General features: G+C 39.1%; 2 protein-coding genes across 2 annotated transcripts in view; one reads left to right on the top strand and one right to left on the bottom strand.

The window, feature by feature from the left end:
* The window catches only part of Mllt10 (MLLT10 histone lysine methyltransferase DOT1L cofactor), a 149795-nt gene that overhangs the window by 76606 nt on the left and 50497 nt on the right, over positions 1–22692 (top strand). Inside the window, exon 9 of the mRNA XM_051151275.1 lies at positions 13979–14074. Within this exon, the coding sequence (XP_051007232.1) occupies positions 13979–14074 (96 nt within the window). The remainder of the gene's footprint in view (positions 1–13978; positions 14075–22692) is intronic.
* LOC127193938 (elongin-C-like) lies at positions 8394–8674 on the bottom strand. The gene is given in 3 exon segments (XM_051151274.1): positions 8394–8484; positions 8486–8512; positions 8514–8674. Coding segments are annotated over 3 exon segments (279 nt in total).

Below are 22692 nucleotides of genomic sequence, written 5' to 3'. Positions count from 1 at the left end.
AGAAATAGTATTTGTTGTGTGTGTGCTGCTGGGTTACATGAGGTCATTTTCATACTGTTTGTAATCTGTTTTGAGCATACATTATCCCATGCTTCCTTTCCCCTTTCTGCACCTCCTGCTAATTCTCCTTGTTTCAACTTTCACATCATATACGCATAGAATTTTTATATGTCTTCGTAAAATCTAGGAACCACAAATGAGAGAAAACATGGCATTTGTCTTTCTGAGTCCGATTTAATTTGTTTAATATGATTCTCTATAATGTATCCATTTTCTTGCCAGCAGCGTAAGTTTCTTTATCACTGGGAAAAATTCTATGTGTATACACACACAGACACACATACACACATTTCTCTGTTGATGGAAAGTTAGATTGATTTCATAACTTAGCTCTTGTAAATAGTGTTGCAATTAATTTGAATTCCTTTGAGAAAATACTCAGCAGTGCTACAGCTGGATTGTGCGGTAGTGTGTGTGTGTGTGTGTGTGTGTGTGTGTGTTTTGCAGAACCTCCATACTGATATACGTAGTGATGGAACTAGTTTGTGTTTCCACCAGTAGACTCTAAAGGTTTACTTTGTTCACTTCCTTGCCTGCATTTGTAGTGTTTTTTAAATTTTAATTTACTTTTAAATTTATGTGTATAGGTGTTTTCTTAATGATTGCCGTTCTGACTTGGGTGAGAGAAGTCTATCAATTTTGATTTTAGTTTGCATTCCTCTACTGGCTAGTGAGGTTGGACATTTTGATATGTTTATTGCCATTTGTACTTTGTCATTTGAGTATTCTCTTTTGCACTTAATTTGATCATATATTGATTGGGTTGTTTGATTTCTTGTTAACCTTTTTGAAAAAGATTTATTTTATCTTAAATGAGTGTTTCCTGTATATATATATGTGTGTGTGCGCTATGTGCTTGACTGGTGCCCCCAGAAGTCAGATAAGGGTATCAGATCAGATCCCCTGAAACCTGAGTTAGAGCTGTTGTGTGGGTGCTGGGAGTTGAACCTGGGTCCTCTGTGAGGGCAACAAGTGCTCTTAAGAGCAGAGCTTTGTTTCCAGCCCATTATTTAGTTTTTGTAGTAATCCTGTCGGGTATATACCTAGGAAAGATCATCTTTCATTGTGTAGACTGTCTCTTCACTGAATAACTCTGTCATTTGCTGTGTAGAAGCTTTTTATTTTCATGAGGTCCCACTCGCCAATTGTTGGCCTAATTTCTTGAGTTTCTAGGGTCTTATGCACAAAGTTCTTACCCATTACTATACCTTGAAATGTGCTTTTACCGTACCCTGCCCCCGTATCTTTTGAGGCAGGTTCTCTCTTTAGCCCTGGCTACCCTGGAACTTGATATGTAAACGAGGATTCTTGTTTAGACTCGTCCTTGACCCCAGTTCTGAAATTCACTGTGCTCAGCCTATTTCTCTTTCTAACAGTTTGAGTTTTAGATCCTAGCTTAAGGCCTTCTGTACATTTGGAGTTGAATTTTTATGTTGAGTAAGAAGTACAGGGTTAGTTTTGTCTACATGTGGATATCTAGTTTTTCTAGCACCATTTGTTGAAGATGTTAATCTATTCTTTGGTGTGTATTTTTGGTATCTTTGTCAAAAATTAGGTGGGTTTATATCTGTGTCCTCTACTTTTCCATTGATTGATATGTTTAACCACTGCTACACTGACTTTGTTACTATGTTTTTTTGGTATAACATGTGACTAGGCTTGGTGATAATGCCAGTATTTTTTTTTTTTAATACCTTTTATTTCTTGCCATGTATATACTATCCATCCCTAGTTCTTTTCTTCTCACATTGATGAGCTCATTGGTCTCATACCCCTTGTTTGTGTGTGCGTGCCTGTGCGCAGGCCTGGCTCAGCCTTGAGTGTTGTTCCTGAGGCATCTCTACTTTATTCAAGTGGTGGCTGTGTGGAACAGGATTCAGGGCTTCATGCTGTGTGGTGTGGCAAGCATCTCACCAACTGACTTACCTCCCCAGTTGTCATTTACCTGATTTCTTTCAAGGCCATTAGCTTTTGTATGTTAGTTTTGTTTATTTTCAACATTGCTGAGTGTATTTATCAGATCTAAGACATTTTAGCTGGTGTCTTTTTGTTTTATGTATAGAATCACACCATCAGTCAATTAGGATACTTTGACTTTTCCTTCCTATTTTTATTTCTCTTCCTGTCTGTGCCTCCATCCCTCCTTCCCTTCCTTTCTCCCTCTCTCTCTCCTCTTTTTTTTTTTTTTTTTTTTTTGTCTTCTTGCTCTAGCTAAAGCACTATATTGAATAAGATCAGAGGACAGTGGATACCTTTGTCTTACACCTGGTTTTGGTGGAAATGCTTTAAGGTTTTCCCTATTTAATATAACTTTGGCTATGGGTTTGTCATATGTTACCTTTTTACATTGAGAAAATGTCTATTCCTAGGCTTTTAATCATGAATGTACATTGGATTTTGCCAGAAACCTTTTCTACATCTACTGTGATGATCCTGTGATTTCTGTCCTTGCAGTCATTTAGGTGATGTGTTACATTTACTGGTTTGCATATGATAAGCCATTCCTCTGTCTCTGGAATGAGGCTCACTTGATCATTTGTATGTGTACTAATGAGAGACACTGTTGTACAAGTCCTGAACATGCCCTTCCACCCTTGCCGCCTTGTACATCTCTCTTGGCTGTTGTGCTTCTATCTGGATAGTTTGAGAAGTAGTGATGTTTTTACTTAAAGGTTTGGTGGAATTTAGCAGTAACTCCTCTCAGGTCTGGCCTTTTTCTATTTGGGAGATATTTAAGTTACTGCACTAATCTCACTGCTTACTTTAAGTCTGTTGTAGTAGGTCATATAGCTAAAAAAATACATCCATTTCATTTTGGCTTCCCAATTTAGTGGAGAAAGTGTGGTATATGTATGTACAGGTTTGCGTGTATGTGCTCATTTGGGATGTAGGTTCATATGCAGATGTGTGCTTATGTCTGTAGAGGTGCCTTCCTTGATCGCTCTCCACCTTATTTTTTGAGACAGGATCTCTCACTGAACCTGGAGCTCTTCGGTTCGGCTAGTCTGGCTGGGCAATAAGCTCCAGGAGACTGCCTATCTCCGCTCCACCAGTGCTGTGGTTACAGATGTACACCTCCACACTTGGCTTTTACCTGGGTGCTGGGGATCCGAACTCAGGTCCTCATGCTTGTGCAGCAGGCACTTTACCAACTGAGCCAGCTCCCCAGCCCTGGAATATAAGTTTTTAAGGTATATCCTAATGATTTTATGAATTTCATTGATATCTGTTGTTATGTGTTCCATTTTGTGTTTTGTACATTTGGACCATCTGTTTCTGTCTTTTGGTTAGTTTAGCTAAGGGTTTACCAGTCCTATGATCTTTTCAAAGGTCAACTCTGTCATTGCATCTTTGTATTATATTTTTGTTTCTATTTCATTAATTTCTGCTCTAATATGTTTCTGTGTATGCATGTGCATGTGTGCCTATAGAGATGAGTTGATATCTTTCTTAGTTGTGTGCCATCTTCCTTTCTTTTTTGTTTTTGAGACACAGTCAGTAGACTTGGAACTCACATATTTAGCTAGACTGGCTGGTCAGTCAATCTTAGGGATCCTCCCTCCTGACTTCCCAATGCTGGGATTTCAGGCACTTTTTACATGAGTGGTGGGGATTGAGCTGGTTCCTCATGCTTACAAGGAAAGCATTTTCAGGGCAAGGAGTCAGCCTTTGGTTCTGTCTATTTATTGTCCCTCGCCCTTTTCTTGTTTTTCTAAGGTCCTAAGGTACATTTGATGTTACTTATTTGAGGTTTTGTTTGTTTGTTTGTTTTGTTTTGGTTTTGGGTTTTTTTTTGAGATCTTAATTTTTAAGGTAGCCACTTAAGGCTACAAACTTCCTTCTTAGGGACTGCTTTCATTGTATCTCGTAGGTCTTGGTATGTAATGTTTTCATTTTAATTTGCTTCTTGAAGTTTATTTCCTTGATTTCTTCAAGGATACATTCAGTAGTGTGTCAAAAATACTTCATGAGTTAGTTAATTAGTTAGTTTATTTGTGATATCTCTTGCTGTTCATGTCTAGTTCAAATAGACTACAAGTGATTTCAGTTTCCTATATTTATTGTCACTTTGTACCCTATTACAATATATTTTAAAGAAAGTTCCATGGGCTGCTGAGAAGAATGTATACTTGGCAAGGTTTGGATAATTATTCTATAGATATTTGTGAGGCTTATTTGGTGTGTGATGTCATTAGCCACAAGGTGAGAAAGAGGTATGGAAATTGTCCACTATTTCTTTGTGGGAGGTCATTATATCTAGTATTGTTTGTTTTATGAAATTGGGTATTTGGTGTGTATGTGCTGCTGTTTATCCAGACATGGTCTGCCACGGACCGTCTCAGTCAGGTATAGGTCCTTGGGGACAGGAGTTCTCGAAGTGTCATGGGCAAAGATAGGCAAGTGACAAACAGACAAACCCAGGGGAGAGTTTAAGTCTGAGTGTATTTTGCAAGCAGGCAAGCTAGATTTTTATACACATTTTTTGAAATGGGGAGTACCTTGTGGTCACATATTTTCATGGAGTAGTTCCAAGAGAGTCAGTGAAGCAATCAAGCATACACAGTATACATCTGTTGGTTCCATAGGTCAATGTTGGTCATTGAATGGGAGGCATTGAATAGGGGCAAAGGTCCTTGGAGAGTGGATGGTTAATTTTAATAGTGAGCTTGACACAATCTTGAATCACTCAAGAAGAGAGTCTCAATGAAGAATTGTCTAGATCAGGTTAGTGTGTTTATGTAGGGAATTGTCTTGACTGCACTAATTAAGTAGAAAAACTGCCCACTGTTGGTGTCACAATTGCCTAGGCATAGGATCCTGCATTGCATAAGAATGGAGGAAGTCAGCTAGGACTTACTTTGATATATGCATTGATTGTTCTTTTCTACTGACTGTAAATATAATGTGGCCATCTTTCTCAAACTTATGAGTGACAATGGCACTTTTGTAGTTTTATTCTTTCTGCTTGTTTGGCATTCTGATGTACTATCTTCTTTTCAATAGTGAAGAAGGGAGGAATCTACAGAGGTAACTAGGGAGTAGATTAAGTAATGCAAGGTGAAATAAGTATCCTTTGATTTAGTGCTACAGAGGCTGTTGAATTTCAAGGTGGTGGTTGAGGCATAAGCTCACTACAGGTATAGACTAATGAAGACCAGGGAGGGCATAGTGATTATAGTGAGAGTGCTTAATTCTTCTGAGCGTCTTAGGTATGCAGACACAGAGGTAACTAATCAGTTAAGAGCCCTGGTTACTTTCCCAGAGGATCCAAGTTCAATTCCCAGCATCTACATGGTGATTTCAGTTTAAGGGCCTTCAACGTCCCTTTCTGGCCTCCATGGGTAGGCATGAATATGCACACTGACATACATGCAGTAAAAACATCAATACATAACAAAGATTAAAAATAATTAAGTCTTTAAAAATTAGGATTAAAAATTAAATTTTAAAAATATTAGATACGGAAAAAAGGTGTATGCATGAAGAAAATAGCATTCCTTCGATTGGTCTAGAAAAAAGAAAAGAAGCATGAAGATAAGTTACTTTCTTGAAGATTTAATGCTATGTAGAGTGGCTATCAGGGTTAAGAAACAAATAGGTTGTTTCCAAGGATGTTTATAATCAGAAAGTTGGAGATTGGGTAATAGGTAAAGAGAAAGTAGGGAAGGGGAAAACAGAGTTAAAAAAAATATTCGAGCTAAGGTCCTAGAAGATTCCATGAGTTCTAAGAATGAGAATGGTAAGAGATGATAGATGGTGGCATGTGGTTTTAATCCCAGCTGATGGAGGCAGCTCTCTTTGAGTTAAGGGATAGTCTGCTCTACATATTGAGTTCCAGGAGGACAGGGCTATATAGAGAAATCCTGTCTCAAAACACTCCCTCCTCCCAATAAAAATAAATTGTAGACAGAGTATATCATTGTTTCATTTTGGATGGTGGCATTGCCTAGGGTGTTAGGACATGGTTCTCCATGGGATGTCTAATTTTTTTTTTTCTTTTATGGAAGGGATGCCTAATATTTATAAACATTTTAGACTTGGGACTCTTCTTTTCTTCTAGATTATATTTTCCAGATTATTTGTGTAGCAAACAGTTTTGGAAAATGGAGGCTCAGTCATTCAGAGCAAAGGGCAGATTTGCTTACAGCTATGGAAAATAGGTATTGTCACCTTCTGGCATAGTTGTCAGGCATACTTACTGCATAAACTTGGATTCCCTAAGTTCAAGGTTTCACTCTTGTAATATATTCCACTCTGACTACAAGTGTAATGTGGATTTATTCAGGTCATCTTGTGATCACTGGAGCTTGGACCATCAATACAAATGTAGTCTATCTGTCCTGGGGTGGTGACTAATAAACTTTTTTCTGTCAGTTTGGGAGCATTTTGTTCTCTCTCAGCATCCATGATACTGCAGTGGTACCTTGTTGGCATGCTGTAGAGGCAGAGCTGGGTTTCATATTGGCTGCCTTCAGTGCTTTCTGGTAAGTATGAGCTGTGGGAAAAGTTCTGATTGTTCCTTTTTCCCTTATGGTTGCTGTTACTATGTGTATCTAGTAATTCTTTCCCCTTTATTGGTTTATATTTAGGGGTTCATGGTAAAAAACAGTTGCCTTTGTTGTGTTCTGTGATTTTTGGTTTTGCCATCCAGTTTGTTTTTGTGGGTGATCCATAGAGATTGCTGCTAATGGCTTTTTGTTTGTTTTGATTTATTTAATTTCTTGCTACTTTAAGTGGGTTTTGAAACTACTTGTTTCTTGTGGTGCCCTCCACCACTGTGTCTTGTGTATGTGCCTTTGCGTGCGTGTGTGTTTGAGACATTTGAGACCTTTTCATTCTGTAATGAATGTACTTGAATTCACCATGTAGCTAAATGCTCTCATAACATCTAGAACTCTCATAACGTACTTCCTGAATCCTGTGATTACAGATAGGTGTTAACCATGTCTAGTAAAGCAAAGAGTTGTATTGCTTGCTTCTTCTTTTTAAGGTAGGCAATGGCAGAAAAAGGTCAACATCTATTTTAGATGTGCCTTTTTCATTAAGCAGAACCAAGTGCTGTACTTCCAAACATGGGAATCAAATGGGCACCGAGATTGAGACCAACCATTAACATTTTAAAAGTATAGTTTTATTTATGTATGTAAATGCTTGTTGGCATATATGTATGTTTGTATGTGCTTTGTGCCTGGGAGGCCAGAAGAGAGTATTGGATCCCCTAGAACTGGTGTTAAGTGTTCCTTATTAAATGTTTGCTCATAGAATCCTTGAGATAATTTAGACATGGCAAAAACTATGGCATAGACTTGAATAGCATTTACAAATAGTGAGAATTGAATTTGAATCCACTTTTCTCTCCTTAGTCTGCTCTTAACCACTGTATTATGCTTCGTATGCCAGCCTGAGTTAGAATAGGAACGGAAAATTATAATGTATGAGGGTGTTTAACTTGCACGCGCGCGCGCGTGTGTGTATGTTACTTTCCTGAACTATCCACAGAGGCCATAAGACCGTGTCAGATCCCCTGAAGTTAGAGTTACAGATGGTTTAGTCATCATGTGGGTGTTGGGAACTGAACCTGGGTCCTCTACAAGAGCAGCCATTATTCCAGCCTCAAGAGAAGTAAGGAGTTTGTAGTGAGCTTTTTATTTGTTTGTTTGTTTGTTTGTTTGTTTGTTTGTTTTCGAGACAGGGTTTCTCTGTGTAGCCTTAACTGTCCTGGACTCACTTTGTAGACCAGGCTGGCCTTGAACTTACAGCGATCCGCCTGCCTCTGCCTCCCGAGTGCTGGGATTAAAGGCGTGCGCCACCACGCCCGGCTCTTTAAAGAGCTGTGTGTTGAAAGGGTCCTTACAGATAAAAGTTATGTTACATGCTCTTACATTCTCAACAGGAAGAATACCCTTTTACATTTGCACAATGTGTAAAGATATGCATTATATATTACTTGATATATAATAAATATTTTAGGGTTTGCAGACCATATACAGTCTCCTCTCCTCTTGATCATGTGGTTTTCTTCTTTCTTCCTCTTCCATCCATTTTCCTCCCACCTTTCTCCTCTTCCTGCTCTTCCTCTGACCCCACCTTCCACACATCCTTTAGCAATTAAAAAATATCCTCTCTCTTTGGATACGAGTGTACCTGTGGCTGTTAGCTTCTTTTAGGGACATGGAAGCCCCATTACACACCACTCCTAGTACTAGGTGTTACACCCAGGGCCTCATGCATCCTAGAGTAAGTAACTCTACCATTTAGCTGCAACCACAGCCCCCATTTTTTTCTTTCATTCTTTTTAAAATGAAATTTACCTATTTTTTATTATAATTTATTTAACAATCTAGGAAGTTTGCAGCAATCAGCAGTTCCAGGACAATTTCAGGTGCAATTGGGTATTTGAGAATCTCAGTGGGACTGTTGTTAATGGACCTTGTAGGAAAAATACATTGAACAGCGCATGTGAAGGGACCTCTCTTAAATTGACCTCTTTGTTTGCATTCTCAGCAAACTGACCTGGCCCATTCAACATGGCCTTTATTGTTCCAGGTATTCCTGTGTTTTCTCTTTCTATAATAAATTCATGGCCACCAGAAGATAATAACTCAACATACATGGTTTTAGGGTCTTCCCCTTTACAATTTTTTGTAACGTGTAGGAAACACAGGGAACTTCTGAATCTGAGCTGGTCTATTTTATTTTAGCAAACCAGTAGCCAGCATATCAATATTTTCTGTATCATTCTCCAAGTCTCAGTACTTATGAGAGAATGCAGACAATCAGATGACATCTATTCTTGCCATCTGTTACATTAAAGGAAAGGACCCCGAGTTTAATGCACCTGAATCGTTTGGGTGGTGTCTGTGTGTGTGTGTTCTTCTATATAATATTTTTGCTTTTGAGGCTGTTTATGTTATATGTAGTCTTGAAAAGTTAGTCTAGAAAAATAATTGCTTTAGTTGAAAGAGTAAACCCAGTAAATGGCCACATCTGACTAGGAAGCTGGGAAATGAGTTTATTTAATAACTGGCCATTTGGAAATGAGAGATTTAGGTAGAGTTGTTCCATGCATTATAATAAGCACATTTGAGTGGCTTTATACAATGTTTATTTCTATTCATGGCCAAATCCAAAGTGGGACTTTTTGATTGACAATTTTATTCCAAAATTCTAAATGTCATTGTGCCTTTTGCCCGTCCTCCCTCCCTCTCTCCCTCCCTCCCTCCCTAGTTCTTTATTTCTCCTTCCCTCTCTTTTCCAGGACAATTTTACTGGATGTACTAGAATGCTTTCTGTTGCTGTGATAAATACTGACCAAACCAGGCTGGGGGAGGAAAAGGGTTCTTTGGCTTATGGTTAGTTCATCACTTTTGGAAAGCCAAGGTAGAACTAAATCACAGAGCACAGAGGAGTCCTGCTTACTGGCTCCCTTCAGGCTTATGCTCTGCTGTCTGTCTTTACTCTTAAGGACAACTGCCCAGGAGTAGCGCCACCCATCATGTGCTGAACCACATCAGTCAACAGTCAACAGTCATGCACAGACATGCCTAGGGGCAGTTCCTTGTCTGAGGTTCCCTCTTCCTGGGCGACACTACCTTGTACCATATTGACAAAAACTAGCAAGCACAGTAGAGTTTAAGAGAAAAAGTATGTGTTAGGTGAAAAATCCTGGCAGTCTCCAACAAGTCATGCCTTTTAAATTAACTGTAGATTAGAACTAAAGATAGATTATTAAAAAAGGAAAAAGCATTCCTAAGGATGGAAGTGGGCTAGTGAGTGGTGGAAAGAGCCCCCAAGCCTGCTTTAAAAAAAAAAAAATAGTGCATCTCTTGCTGCCTTGCTAATTTGTATTAATTAATCTCCCTTAGTGGAAGCATTGTGGACACTACCTTATTGGGTCTCTTACGGCTTGGGCCTAGAACATGCATACATCTCCAGACAGATTACCATGGTGTGAACCCAGTAAAATGGCCTTTTCTACCTGCACAGGAAGCTGGATAATTTCTATGGTACAAATAAGACATGAATTTGGTGAATAAATGGTTATTTCAACAGTCCATTTTGGAGTTTAGTTTAAAACAAAGGTTACCCTAGCCATTTTCTTTCCTTTCCTTTCCTTTTTGTTTTTGTTTTTGGTTTTTTGACACTGAGTTTCTCTATGTAGCCTTGGCTGTCCTGGACTTGCTTTGTAGACCAGGCTGGCCTCAAACTCACAGCGATCTGCCTGCCTCTGCATCTCAGGCCTGGGATTAAAGGCGTGCACCACCACGCCTGGCCCACCCTCACCATTAAGTACTTGAAAATGATACTCACTTCAATGATTGTAATTGTATAAAAAATTTCCCCCAAACACCTCTGTTGGGCATTCGGGTTGTTTTCTTTTTTTACCTATTACATGTTTTTGTTGCTGTAGTTTAGTGAACTGTATTTAAGATTATGTGTACTTCTTTTGATGAAATGACAGCATCAGTGACAGCAAATATTAATACTTGTTTAATCAATGCTCTTTTTACATTTTTTGTGTATATGTACTTTTAAAAATTACTATTTATAAAAAATTAAAATACAGGAAAAATGTATGAGTGAGAATGGGGATGTGACTCAGCTGGCAGAATTAATACCTAACACGCATGAAGCTCTGAATTTGGTCCTAGCTTCACATAAAATGTACACAGTGATCAATATCTGCAGTCCTAAAATTGGGAGGTGGAGGCACGGGCATCCGAAGTCCATGGCTTTTCTCAAGTACATACTGAGTTTGAAACAGTCTGTCGTATTATCAGACTGTCCCAAAATTAATTGCATTGGAAATTGGAAAGATACTGAACCATACTGAATTTCTGATTTTTATTTACCCCTCCCCGCCTTTCCCCAGTGTTATCTTTAATTTGTAGTCTTAAATCTGACATTTTACCTATTTTCCTGCTTTCTGCATTCTAGTATTGTGCTCTACCACTGAGTTATACCCCTCAGCTCTTACTTTGCTTTTATGTTTAATTTTTTAAATTAAAGTCAGATTAAAGATAGAAAACAAACTCACTTTGTTCTAATTTAACATGGTTTTTATTATACTGTCACATCTGGATTTTGTTTTAGATTATCTAGAATTTTTCTGAAATCATTAACCAGCTTTAATAGCATTATTAAATAAGTTTAAACTTAGATCATTTAGATATCTTTCATGGTCACTTTAAAAATATTCTTATGTAATTTAACCTATTCCTCATGATCTATTAACCCAGTAAAGTCAGTTGGTCTTTTTAATGCCTTTTTTGATTGACATTGTATAAGCAGCTAATAACAGTGTAATCCATGTATAGCCTGTTCGCTGAGCTTTAAAGTTTTTACTTCAGGATACATTTCTTGATGTATTGTACAGTGCCACAGTTCTGTATTACCTGTGTCTCTGTACAGCATGTGCACATGCTTATTTTGTGTTTCCTGTTAGGTTTTCTGAGGTATTAGTGTTTGTTACTTTATAGTCAGGCTCATTTACTGTTATGCTAGGTCTTGTACCCGACATAAATAATGTCCAGAATGGGAAGAATATATAAATGGCTTATTTACTGTGCCACCCCCCAAAACTCCTCAACTGTTTATACGGAAAATTACAGTGTAGTACATCTAGGCCAGAATCATTTGTACCTCATAAGTTAGATAAAATAATCAAAGACATTTTAGTATCCCCACATAAAAATCCCCTAATAGTGTTACTTTTGATTTGTTCCTTCTTTGACTTGTAACTTGGGCTCTTGCCTTTTTTCAGTTGTTTATTGTTTCTTGATAAAGTACTTCAAACTTGTAGTGGCTTGTAACAAGAGAGGTTCAGCAGGACAGTTTCTTATTCATGTCATGTTAGCTGGGTTTATCCTTGAGGCCATAGGGACTGCTAGCTGATTTGCCAATTGTTCCCAGTCCCATTTTAAAGTTCAGGCAAGCTAGCTATTGCTGCAGAGAGCTGGGTAATCTCTCTGTGGAAGCTGCCATTTGTTGCACATGACACCCTTTTGTTCAAATAGCTTTACTTGCAAATGTTCATTGCAATAAATATTGGTCTGATTTGAGGCCTGGCTTCTTTTACACCATCAATCCTAGATCCTCACTGGGACTCCTCTCCTGTCTTCTGTTGTTGCCCTGTGCCATAGATAGCCCTCAGCTTTGCATCCTCAGGACTGGCCCCTTCGCTTGCTTCAGCAGTTTGTAGATGGGATAGATGTTGGGGTAAGGCAGCTCAAAGCCCTGGATGTGGGCCTTGGTGGTAGCTGAGTTGGTCAGCTGACCAATTAGTTCTCTTGGATCCTGCAGCCCCAGGGCCAGCTCTCCTGCACTGCCCAGGCGAGGAGTGGGGCCAGCTCATGCCACCAAAGTCAGCTCTCCTGTGCTTCCCAGATGAGGTGTGGGTAGCACCATTCTGCCTGCCTGCCTGCCTGCCTCTGGGTGTCTTCCCCACCTGCCTACACTGCATGGCAGCTGGAGGGCCTCTCTTACAAAGCATTACTAACAGGAGCTGTCTCCAGCCTTGGTGCAGTTTTGTTGTTGTTTCATTTTTAACATGATACTTAGGATCATCTCAGTAGCAGAGGTGGAAGCTATGCAGCGATTGGTAAGACACTTTCCCCTGTACTGAAATACACATGCTGTTGACCACAGCAACTCACAAGGCTGCCTCAGGTTCAAAGGGATTGGAGGAGAGAACACCTTTTGATGGAGCAGTGATATTCTAATGTGAAAAATGGAAGCATGATTACGTTGGAGTCCTCAATTAAAAGAACTAAAAGTTTCTTCTGTAATTTTAATTTAATTTTTTGTTGTTGTTGTTGCAAAGTATTAACACAGAAACAGTGGGTGTTTTTAGAAATTGTTGTAAGAAGTGTATGCATTCTGCTGGAATATAATGCCTTTTACGACAGGGAAAAGGAGATTTATCTTTCATGCCTTACACATGTAAAGTGGTCTAAAGGGTTAAATTTGTACACTGTGGGAAATACTTACATTCAACTAGCTGAAAACTCTACCCGGTACTGAAAATATTTGACTTTAAACAGTTGGGATTCGTTGTTGTGTTTTTTGTTTTTGTTTTGTTTTTTTTCCAAGACAGGGTTTCTCTGCATAGCCTTTGCTATCCTGGACTCTTTTATAGACCAGGCTGGCATGGCACTCAGAGAGCCACCTGTCTCTCTACCTCTCCCAGTGCTTGGGGTTAAAGGTGTGTGCCACCATGCTCTGCTTAAAGTTGAGATATCTTAATATGTAATGTTTTTGTTTAATCAAAAGCCTTTTCTTGTATTTAGATGTAGAGTAATTAGTTATAGTGCTTCAAAGTAGCATTTCTGTAACCTTGCCTACTTTTTTTCCCTATTTCCTATTTTTGTTTTGCTTTTGGTTGTTACCAGAAACTGGAATCAAATGTTTTTTTAAAGTAAACCAGGGGAATGACTTTTTGCTTGAGTTTCTGTGTCTTAATGTCTAATACCTGGACCGTAAAATTCAATTTGTGGTAGATTGGTATGGAGGTGCATGCCTATAGTTAAAGCACCAAGGTGGATAAGGCAGGGGTATCTGCCTTTCCGGGGCTTATTCAGGCAGTCACTTCTCTTTTAAAGATAATTATATATAACTACAAAGTATGATAATATATGTAAAGTACCCTATAAATCTTAAAATGCTATTCATAAAAAAAAGGTTGTTAACAAGAAAAAAATTCTGTATTTTGCTAGGTATAAATATACCAAATAATTACAGACCGCATTTATTTTATTACTTAGGTTAAACAAAGATAAGTGCCATTTAAAAATATTTTTTCTGTCCATAAGAACTGATGAAAAGGGCGATTTTCTTTTTAAAAACAGAGCTTATAAAAGAATATTACATATATGAATTATCTTTTAATTTTAAAACATTTACATTTGTTTATTTTTAGAAATATAAGGAAAAGGACAAACACAAACAAAAACACAAGAAGCAACCAGAACCGTCACCTGCCTTGGTTCCTTCTTTGACTGTTACTACAGAAAAAGTAAGATTGAAGCATCAAATTTGGTTTCATATTATTATACAATATAAATGAATGAAATGCTTTTTTTTGGCTTCTAAGGAGTCGTTTCCAGAAACTCTGATCAGTTTCCCTACCTCCCAAGCCATGTATTATGCACTTAGAAATGTCACCTTCTTAGTCCTTTAATGCTGCTTTCTCTTTACTTTGTACTTGTCTGGAAGGACCTCATGAGGATAACAAGTGAATGGCACTGCCTAAACTAACAAGTGGGGTTAAATCAGACTTCGGCTACCTATAACTGAAATCTGCCTTCATCATTTAGTCATTGAGCCTTAGGTTAATTTACCTCTGCATCTCTGTTAAATAACTGTAAAGACAGGAAATAATAATTGAAATTCATTAAGATAAAATATTTAAAACAACACACATAGTATCTGCTTCACAGTAAATATTACTTAGGAAGTTAGGTATTATTTAGATTACTATATGATTAATATGAAATCAGAACAGAGGTGGGGCCATTTGGTTGGGATAGAGTAGTGAATGAGGAAGTGGAGTTGGAGGTAAGACCAGTGTAAGGGCTGCATCATGAAGGGCTAGATAAGCTGCTGTAAAGCCATTGTCTCATAGGTAGCGTGAACAGTGAGCGATTCGGCTCAACTTGAATTAAAATTTATTTTTAGAAGGTGTTTTGTTTGCTTTGTCTATCATAGAGAGTTGGGAGGGGGAAGGAGAGACAAGAGAGACAGGAGAAGAATTTTAACAAGGGAGGCAGGCAGTAAACCTTGAAATAGTGAGAGGTGGTCACAGTCTGAAGACACTGAAACATGAACTCCTTGTGACTTTCTTAAAGATGAGTTAGACACATGCGAAGAAGAAAGAACCCTCACTTTTGCAGGTTATGCCTTAGGTAAGTAGGAGGAATGGCTTTGTTTTGGGCAGATATGAAATTATGGATATATTGCCGAGTTTAGTGTTGGTTATCAGAACGTCTTACCATAAATCAGTAGTTTAAAATAAAATAACAAAAATTTATCTTGTCCCTGGTCTGTTTGCTAGAAAGCCTGATGCTGGTTCATTCATCACAAGTAAAGGCCAAGGTCAGGTGTGGTGTGGCTACTGCAAAGAGTCTTCTAAGTTCTTCATGGTTGTAGAATTGCGACTCCCATTTCTGTGTCAGCTGTGTGTCCTTAACTCCCCCCACCCCCACCCCACCCTCCCAGCTCTGTTCCTGGTCAACTCCTTCATCTCATTGCCAATAACAGCATGTCTAATCTCTCCTACATCTGACATCTTTCTAACTTTTCTTTAGTTGTGTGCCTTCTGTTTCTAATTGCTTTGTAGTCTTTCTGTGCATTCTGAAGCAGATTGTTTTCTTTTCATGGTAGAACAGATATTGCCAAGGAAGATAAAAGAAGAAAACACCATTGCTCTTGGTCTTTGAAGATTTAGTTGGTGTCAGTGTATTTCTAAAAAGTTCCTAGATGCTTGTAAGCATCAATTCATTTCCTTTTTTAAGTTTGTGACAAATTGAGGCTGACATTCTTAAAAAGTAACCTTCATTACTTTTTATAATTAATAGGAGACATAGGTCTTCTCTCTCTCTCTCTCTCTCTCTTCTTCCTTCCCTTCCCCCTTCTATCCCCTCTTCCTCCACTTCCTTCTTCCTTCCTCCTCCCCCTCAATGTGAGCGATTATGTAGGTTGGTTTTTAAATAAATTAGTCTGTCTTTTCATGGTTTGTCTTGTCCAACTCCAAAGTGATAGTTTTTGTTTTAGCTTGTTCTCCAGTAGTGACACTAGGTATATCAACCACTTCAGGACAGGCCTCATGAATAGTCAACCAACATATAATGGACTCCATAGTTTCTTGTGAGCTTTATTGGGTTACAGTTTGGTCATTATTCTGTTTGTTTGTTTGTTTTAACTTGGTTTGGGGGAGTTGTTGTATTGGGTTTTTGTTTTTTGAGAAAGAATGTGAGAAAAGCTGGGTGGATAGTGAGAGGGGGAGAATTGGGAAGGACTTGATGCAGTGGAAGAATATGATCAAAATATATTCAAATTTAGAATTTGTTTAAACAACAAAAATACTTGATTTGCTAATATTTTTATATCTACCCATCTGTCCATCTATCCATCTATCCATCCATCATCCATCTACTCATCCATCCATCTACCCAGCCATCCATCCACCCACCTACCCACCCATCCATCCATCTACCCATCCATCCATCCATCCACCCACCCACCCACCCACCCATCCATCCATCTACCCATCCATCCATCCACCCATCCATCCATCCATCTACCCATCTACCCATCCATCCATTCACCCATCCATCCATCTACCCATCCATCCATCCATCCATCCATCCATCCATCCATCTACCCATCTATCCATCCACCCACCCACACACCCATCCATCCATCCATCCAATTTTTCAAGATAGAGTTTCCCTATGTAGTAGCACTCAATGTCTTGGAACTCAATTTGTAGAACAAATTGCCCTTGAACTCAGAGACCTGCCTGCCCCTGCCTCCTGAGTGCTGGCGCACCGACACACTGGCTTATTATTTTATGTATGTGATTGTCTTGCCTGCATGCATGTCTGTATATTACGTACTTGAGGACAGAAGAGAGCATTAGAGCCCCTGAAATGGGAGTTAGAGAAGGTTGTGAGTCACTAGGTACATTTTGGAAATTGAAATCAGGTTCTTTGCAAGAGCAACCAGTGCTTTTAACCGTTGAGTGATTTCTTTAGCACCCCTGATTTGCTCATATTTTGATGAGATCTGCCCATCTGTATTCATGAGAAATTGACTGTAGTTAACAAGATTTGTTGTGTTAGGGTTATACTAGACTAATAGATTGAATATTTCCTCAGATTTTGCCTTTTGGAACAGATTGTAGAGAATTGGTGTAATTTCTGATAAGTTGATAATTTTTTGATAAATTGGTATGATTTACCAATGAATTTGGGCCTAATTTCTGTTTTAGAAAATTCTTAATGAGGTAGTTTTAAAAAATTAGCAAATATAACTTACCTATTTCATGAATTTTACAGATTGTTGTAGGCTTTGGTTTTTCAAAAGCCTACTTTATTTAGGGTTCTTAGATGCTTCTACCTCCCTTCCAACGGACAGAACAGAGGTAGGAGATAAAAGAGGTTAGTGGGGAAAGGGGATTGTGGACCGTTTCAGACATAGCTCCTTGGAGTGATTCTACTCTTGGTTGTCAGGATACCAGCAGTCCAGTCAAATAGCAGACACCAAACAGCAACACGAATCAGTAGTAGCAGTATAATCCAGCAGAAACAGCAACACTACTAAATTGCCAGAGTCGGCAGAAGCCAGGGGAAGCTGCAAGGCTCAGCCAGAGTAGGGCGAGAAGTTCTTGGCAGCATTTCTCTCTGGGAAGTGTAGAAAACACGAAGACCAGTGAAAGGATATGAATTGTTGCAAAGCATAACAATGCAAATGCTTTTTCTCACTGTCTGTGGGCTTCTATTTATCTCTTCTCAGAGAACACACAAGGATGCTTTGCATCTGGCATAAACCATGCTCCTCGCATGAGACAGCTTCCAGAAGAACATCACATGCCCTCTTATATGTCTTTTCAGCTGTAGAAAAACACTCCCATATCCCACACTTGGAACTAAAACAAAAAACACATTCACGTGACACAACTGAATCTTCAAAGAAACCAGAAACTTCCACTTCAGATTCTGTGTGTGTACGTGTGTATGGATGTGTGTACATGTGTTTATTGCTGAGTTCCATCCAGGTTATTGAGTTTGAGGCTATAAAGTTGTATATACTATTTCTTTTAATGCTCATGGCAACTATACTGTGGGTGTCTGTGATGGTTGTTGTTAATACTCAACATGATACAATACAGAATCACCTGGGAAAGGGAGCTGTGGGGGATTATCTGACTGCATTGGCTTGAGGGGGAGGAAGTCCAGCAGTGAGAGCGGATGGCATCGTTCCATGTGCTTGGGGCCTTAGACTGAATGCGCAGGAGACGGGGTGAATGCAGGTGATGTCTGCCTCCCCTCCCGATAGTGCATGTGATGTGTGACTTTGAACTGTGAAGTAAATCTTTTCCCCTTGTTTTTGTCAGAATATTTTACAACAGCAACAGAAAGAGAAACGATAATAGCCCCTCGTTAATTGTTTTTTAGCTTTCTGTTGATTTCTAGATTAGAGCTTTTGTAAGAAGAAAGTATTATATAATTCTTAGTGTCAGCTGGGTGGTGGTGCATGCCTATAAGCCCAGCACTCGGGGAACCAGAAGCAGGCCGACCTCTGTGAGTTTGAGGCCAACCTGGTCTACAAAGCAAGTCCAGGACAGCCAGGGCTACACAGAGAGACTTGGTCTTGAAGAAGAGAGAGAGAAAAAAAAAAGTTTCCATATAATTCCTATTGTCTCTATTTGATTAAGGTATGTTTTATGACCCAGAACATAAGCCATGTTGGTAAATGTTGTTGAATCAAGCAGCCCATGAATATCAATTATGTCTAGTTGATTCATGGTGGTTGTCAGTCCACTCATGTTCATTCCTAGCTGATTTTCTGTTTGCTGGATGTCTTAGTTAGCCTTTCTTTCTTTCTTTCTTTCTTTCTTTCTTTCTTTCTTTCTTTCCTTCCTTCTTTCTTTCCTTCTCCTCCTCCTCCAGCTCCTCCTCCTCCTCCTCCAAGTTTTTTGAGACAGGGTTTCTCTGTGTAGCCTTGGCTGGCCTAGACTCACTTTGCAGACCAGGTTGGCCTCAAACTCACAGCAGTCCAACTGCCTCTGCCTTCCGAGTGCTGGGATTAAAGGTGTGTGTCACCATTGCCTGCCTTAGTGTTTCTATTGTTCTTATGAAACACCATGACCAAAAGGTAAGTTGGAGAGGAGTGAGGGCTTATTTGGCTTATTTAAAGGAAATTAGGAAAGGAACTCACGCAGGGCAGGAATCTTTAGGCAGGAACTGATGCAGAGGTCATGGAGCGGTGATCTTTATTAGCTTGGTCATCCTGGCTTGCCTAGCTTGCTTTGCTATAGAACTCAGGACCACTAAATAGCGCAAGGATGGCCCTCATCAACACACCGGAACTATATTCTTCTGACCAATGTTCTCAGCTGTAACAGTAGATGTTGTATCGTTGGTCACATACTGAAGTATCGATTGCTTTATTATTATGTAATGCCCTATCCCTTACTTTTTTTCTCTGAAGTCTGTTCTTTTCATTCTTAATACTAACTAATGCTTTATTTAGGATTAGTATTGACATATCTTTATCCATTTCCTCAAACTGTGTGTGTGTCTGTCTTAATCTCTATAGTTACTTTTCTGTTGTGATAAATACATTGACAAAGACAACTCAAGAAAAGTTTATTGGCTCATAATTCCAGCATACAGTCTATGCTAACACAGAAATCATAGTGATAGCTTGGGGCAGACACTTGTCATATTGCATCTGCAGTAAGGAAGCAGAGCGAAATGAATATCTGTGCTAGGCTCTTTCTCCCCTTTTATACAGCCCAAGGAATGTTGCTTCCTACAGTAATGAAGTCTTCCTACCGCAATTAAGAGAATCTCCCTTGAAATGCCCAGGTGATTCTAGATCTCAAGGTGACAATTGAGATCAACCTTCGAAAGCAGGTTCTTTGTAGGCCACATGTGACTGGTCTTTGAATTTTGCTCTACCCTGACAATCTTTCTGCGACTAGACTCTGTGGTTAAGGCACTTTATAGTTAAGTCAGTAGGGACCATAATTGTTATTATTTGTTTTTTTGTCTCTCCATCTTTTACCCTTTTATGTGTGTATTCTGTCTTTCTGATACGTTCCTTCTTCCCTCCCTCCCTCCCTCCCTCCTCTTTCCTTTTTTGGTGAGAAGGGAGGCAGTGTTGAGACAGGATCTGCTATGTGGTTCTAGGTGGTCTCCAACTCTATCTTTTTCATCAGCCTCCAGGATGCTGAGATTACAGATATGAGTTACAACACCTCTTATTAAAGTACATGAAATACATATACATACTTTTAAATTATTTATCCATTAATTTGATATTCTTATTGTATACGACTTTGTTTTTAATGATGTTTTAATTTTTCAAAGTTTTGTTCTATGTATTAGTGGTTCTTACTTTTGCTAAAGTAGATACTGTGTCCCAGTGAAAGAAATGAAGGTAAATACACAGGCCTTCAGTAATATACTGGTGTGAGGTATGGGCAGAGAAAGCTTTCTATATTTGAATAATTAAGTCTTAGCCCATAAGTGTTTCTGTGCTCCTGAATTGTAAGTTTCATAAATGTTTCTCAGTTTTAACCATCTCTCCTCTTAAGAGGTAACATGGGTGTACTGATAGAGGATATATCTTCCTCACACCAACATGATAAAAGTCCAGCACATTAGGCTGTGGTTAGGTGGCTTCTCCTAAGGTAGGACCTGTGAATACCAGAATGCTTTGGACTGGACTAGGCTGGGGGCCAAGCTTGACAATGTGAGTTGATTTCCAGGCTCCACATGGTGAAGGAAAGAAGTAGCTCTAACAGAATTTTCTTTCGACCTGCATACATGAGCATGCACTGTAGCGCACCCCTCCTCCAATAAATCAGTGACATTAAGCAAACAAAGGGACAAACAACCAGAACAGAAATGTTCTAACTACTCGCAAGGGGTTTCTTTCTCTGAAATACTGGGGGAACCTTTCTCCTAGATTCCTTATGAGGACCTGCTAGACTCTCTAGGGGTAAAATTCTCAAATGGTGAGGGTCCTCTTCTGGAGCTTCTCCCTTTGCCTTATCTACACCTTCTAGAATTGTTGCCTTCTAACAGTTCCCTAGTTGTAGTTTAGGTTGTTTGACCCTGGTATAGGTTTCTGTTGAGGTAGGTTGTGTTTCTTTGTCTAGCTTGCTTCTCTGCTTTGTTGTTTGTGACTCCACTTTTCTGATAACAGAAACACATATTTTAAGACAAAATTAAAAGATTTACAGCTCCTTAATGTTGGACTACAAACTAGGAATTCTATAATAGACATTCACTGCTACAGGTTTACCTCCAAGTATTACTTTGCTTTGGTTTTTTGAGACAGGCTTTCTCTGTGTAGCCTTGGTTATCCTGGAATTGGTTTGTAGACCAGGTTGGCCTTGAACTCTCTACAGAGATCCTCCTGCCACCACCGACTGGCTAAGTTCTCTTTTAACTTTGATGTTACGTTTCTTTTTTCTGTTATTTTTAAGGAAGTACCTTATTTTTTCTTTTGATTTCTCCTTTAATCTGTGGAGGAATTAGAAGTGTATTACTTAGTTTTGAAATATGTTGGCTATTTGTTTCTAAGTGACTATCATTATGTCACTTCCTTTAAATTTATTAACACTTTTGTATTATTTTGTATATATCCTTCATATTATTTGTTTTTTGACTGTGTTCACTCAGTTATTGTTCAAGGACAGATATAAACAGCTGTTGAGGGTGTGTGTAGTGTGAGTGGGCGCACACGCGTGTGAATGTGAAGGGCAGAGGTAGATCAGATATCTTACTTTGTTACTCTGCTCCTGGTTTTGAGACAGGATATACCACTGAACCTGGAGCTCATTGATGGAGTAAAGCTAGCTAGCGGTGAGCTCAAGGTAGTGGGAGACTCTAGGCTGAACACAGGTGGGCATATAGGCATACATACAGAGTAGCACACATGCTACCACAGAAGTACACAGATACGCTGGTAAAGGCCATATAAATAAATAAATATATTTAAATGTTTATTTATGCTTATTATGTTATAAGCATGTTAAGCATTTAAATGTATATTGCCAGAAATAGTTATATAACATATGCAACGATTTCTACTTGTTCCTTTTATGCTATTTTTTCACTTAGAGAGAGAGAGGAGAGGACTGAGTTGAGTGTGTGTATTCTATTGCATGCAGAATGTGGGGGTCATAGAAAAACTTTGGGGGAGATTGTTGTGAGACATGGTCTTTCTATACATAGTCCTGGCTGTCCAGGAACTCACAATGTAGACCAGGCTGGCATTCAACTCACAGGGACAAAGGAAACTTTGGGAGTAGGTCTGTCCTTGCCCTGGGCTTCCAGAGCTTAACTCATCACTCTTGTTTCTGAATCAGCATGGTTTCTATAATGGGCTCTCCAGGTTATTTAGGGAGAATATGTGGCTCTTCTGAGGCGCTTGACCATGATCTAGTTTTACACATGTTTGAAGGCACATAGCCCGTGACTGTTGCTCGTTGCCTCTGCACCAGTATAAATGACAGAGCCTTGCTGAACAATGCGGCATCATCATAGTGTTTATTCTCTTACTACAGAGGCACTCCTTCATTATCAGGGTAAGTTTTTTGTTTGAAATAGGGAATAGTTTTATACCCAGTTACAGCCACTTATGTATATTAACCTTGCATTTTATCAGCAGCCCAGTGACTATAGCTGGCTGTGAAACACAAACATAGTTCTCTTCTCCTCCTCTTCCTTCCTCCTCCTCCTCTTCCCTCTCCTCTCTCCGTGCCCCCCCCCCCCTTTTTTTTTTTTTTTTTTTTTGGAGACAGGGTTTCTCTGTGTATTCCTGGCTGTCCTGGAACTTACTCTGTAGTCTAACCTGGTCTGTCTGCCTCTTCCTCTGGAGTGGTAAGATTAAGGG

The sequence above is a fragment of the Acomys russatus genome, chromosome 9 (genome assembly GCF_903995435.1).
Source record: "Acomys russatus chromosome 9, mAcoRus1.1, whole genome shotgun sequence".
Taxonomy (NCBI): Eukaryota; Metazoa; Chordata; class Mammalia; order Rodentia; family Muridae; genus Acomys; species Acomys russatus.
Note: the sequence above shows the minus strand (reverse complement) of the source record. Positions and strands in the feature narration are given on the sequence as shown.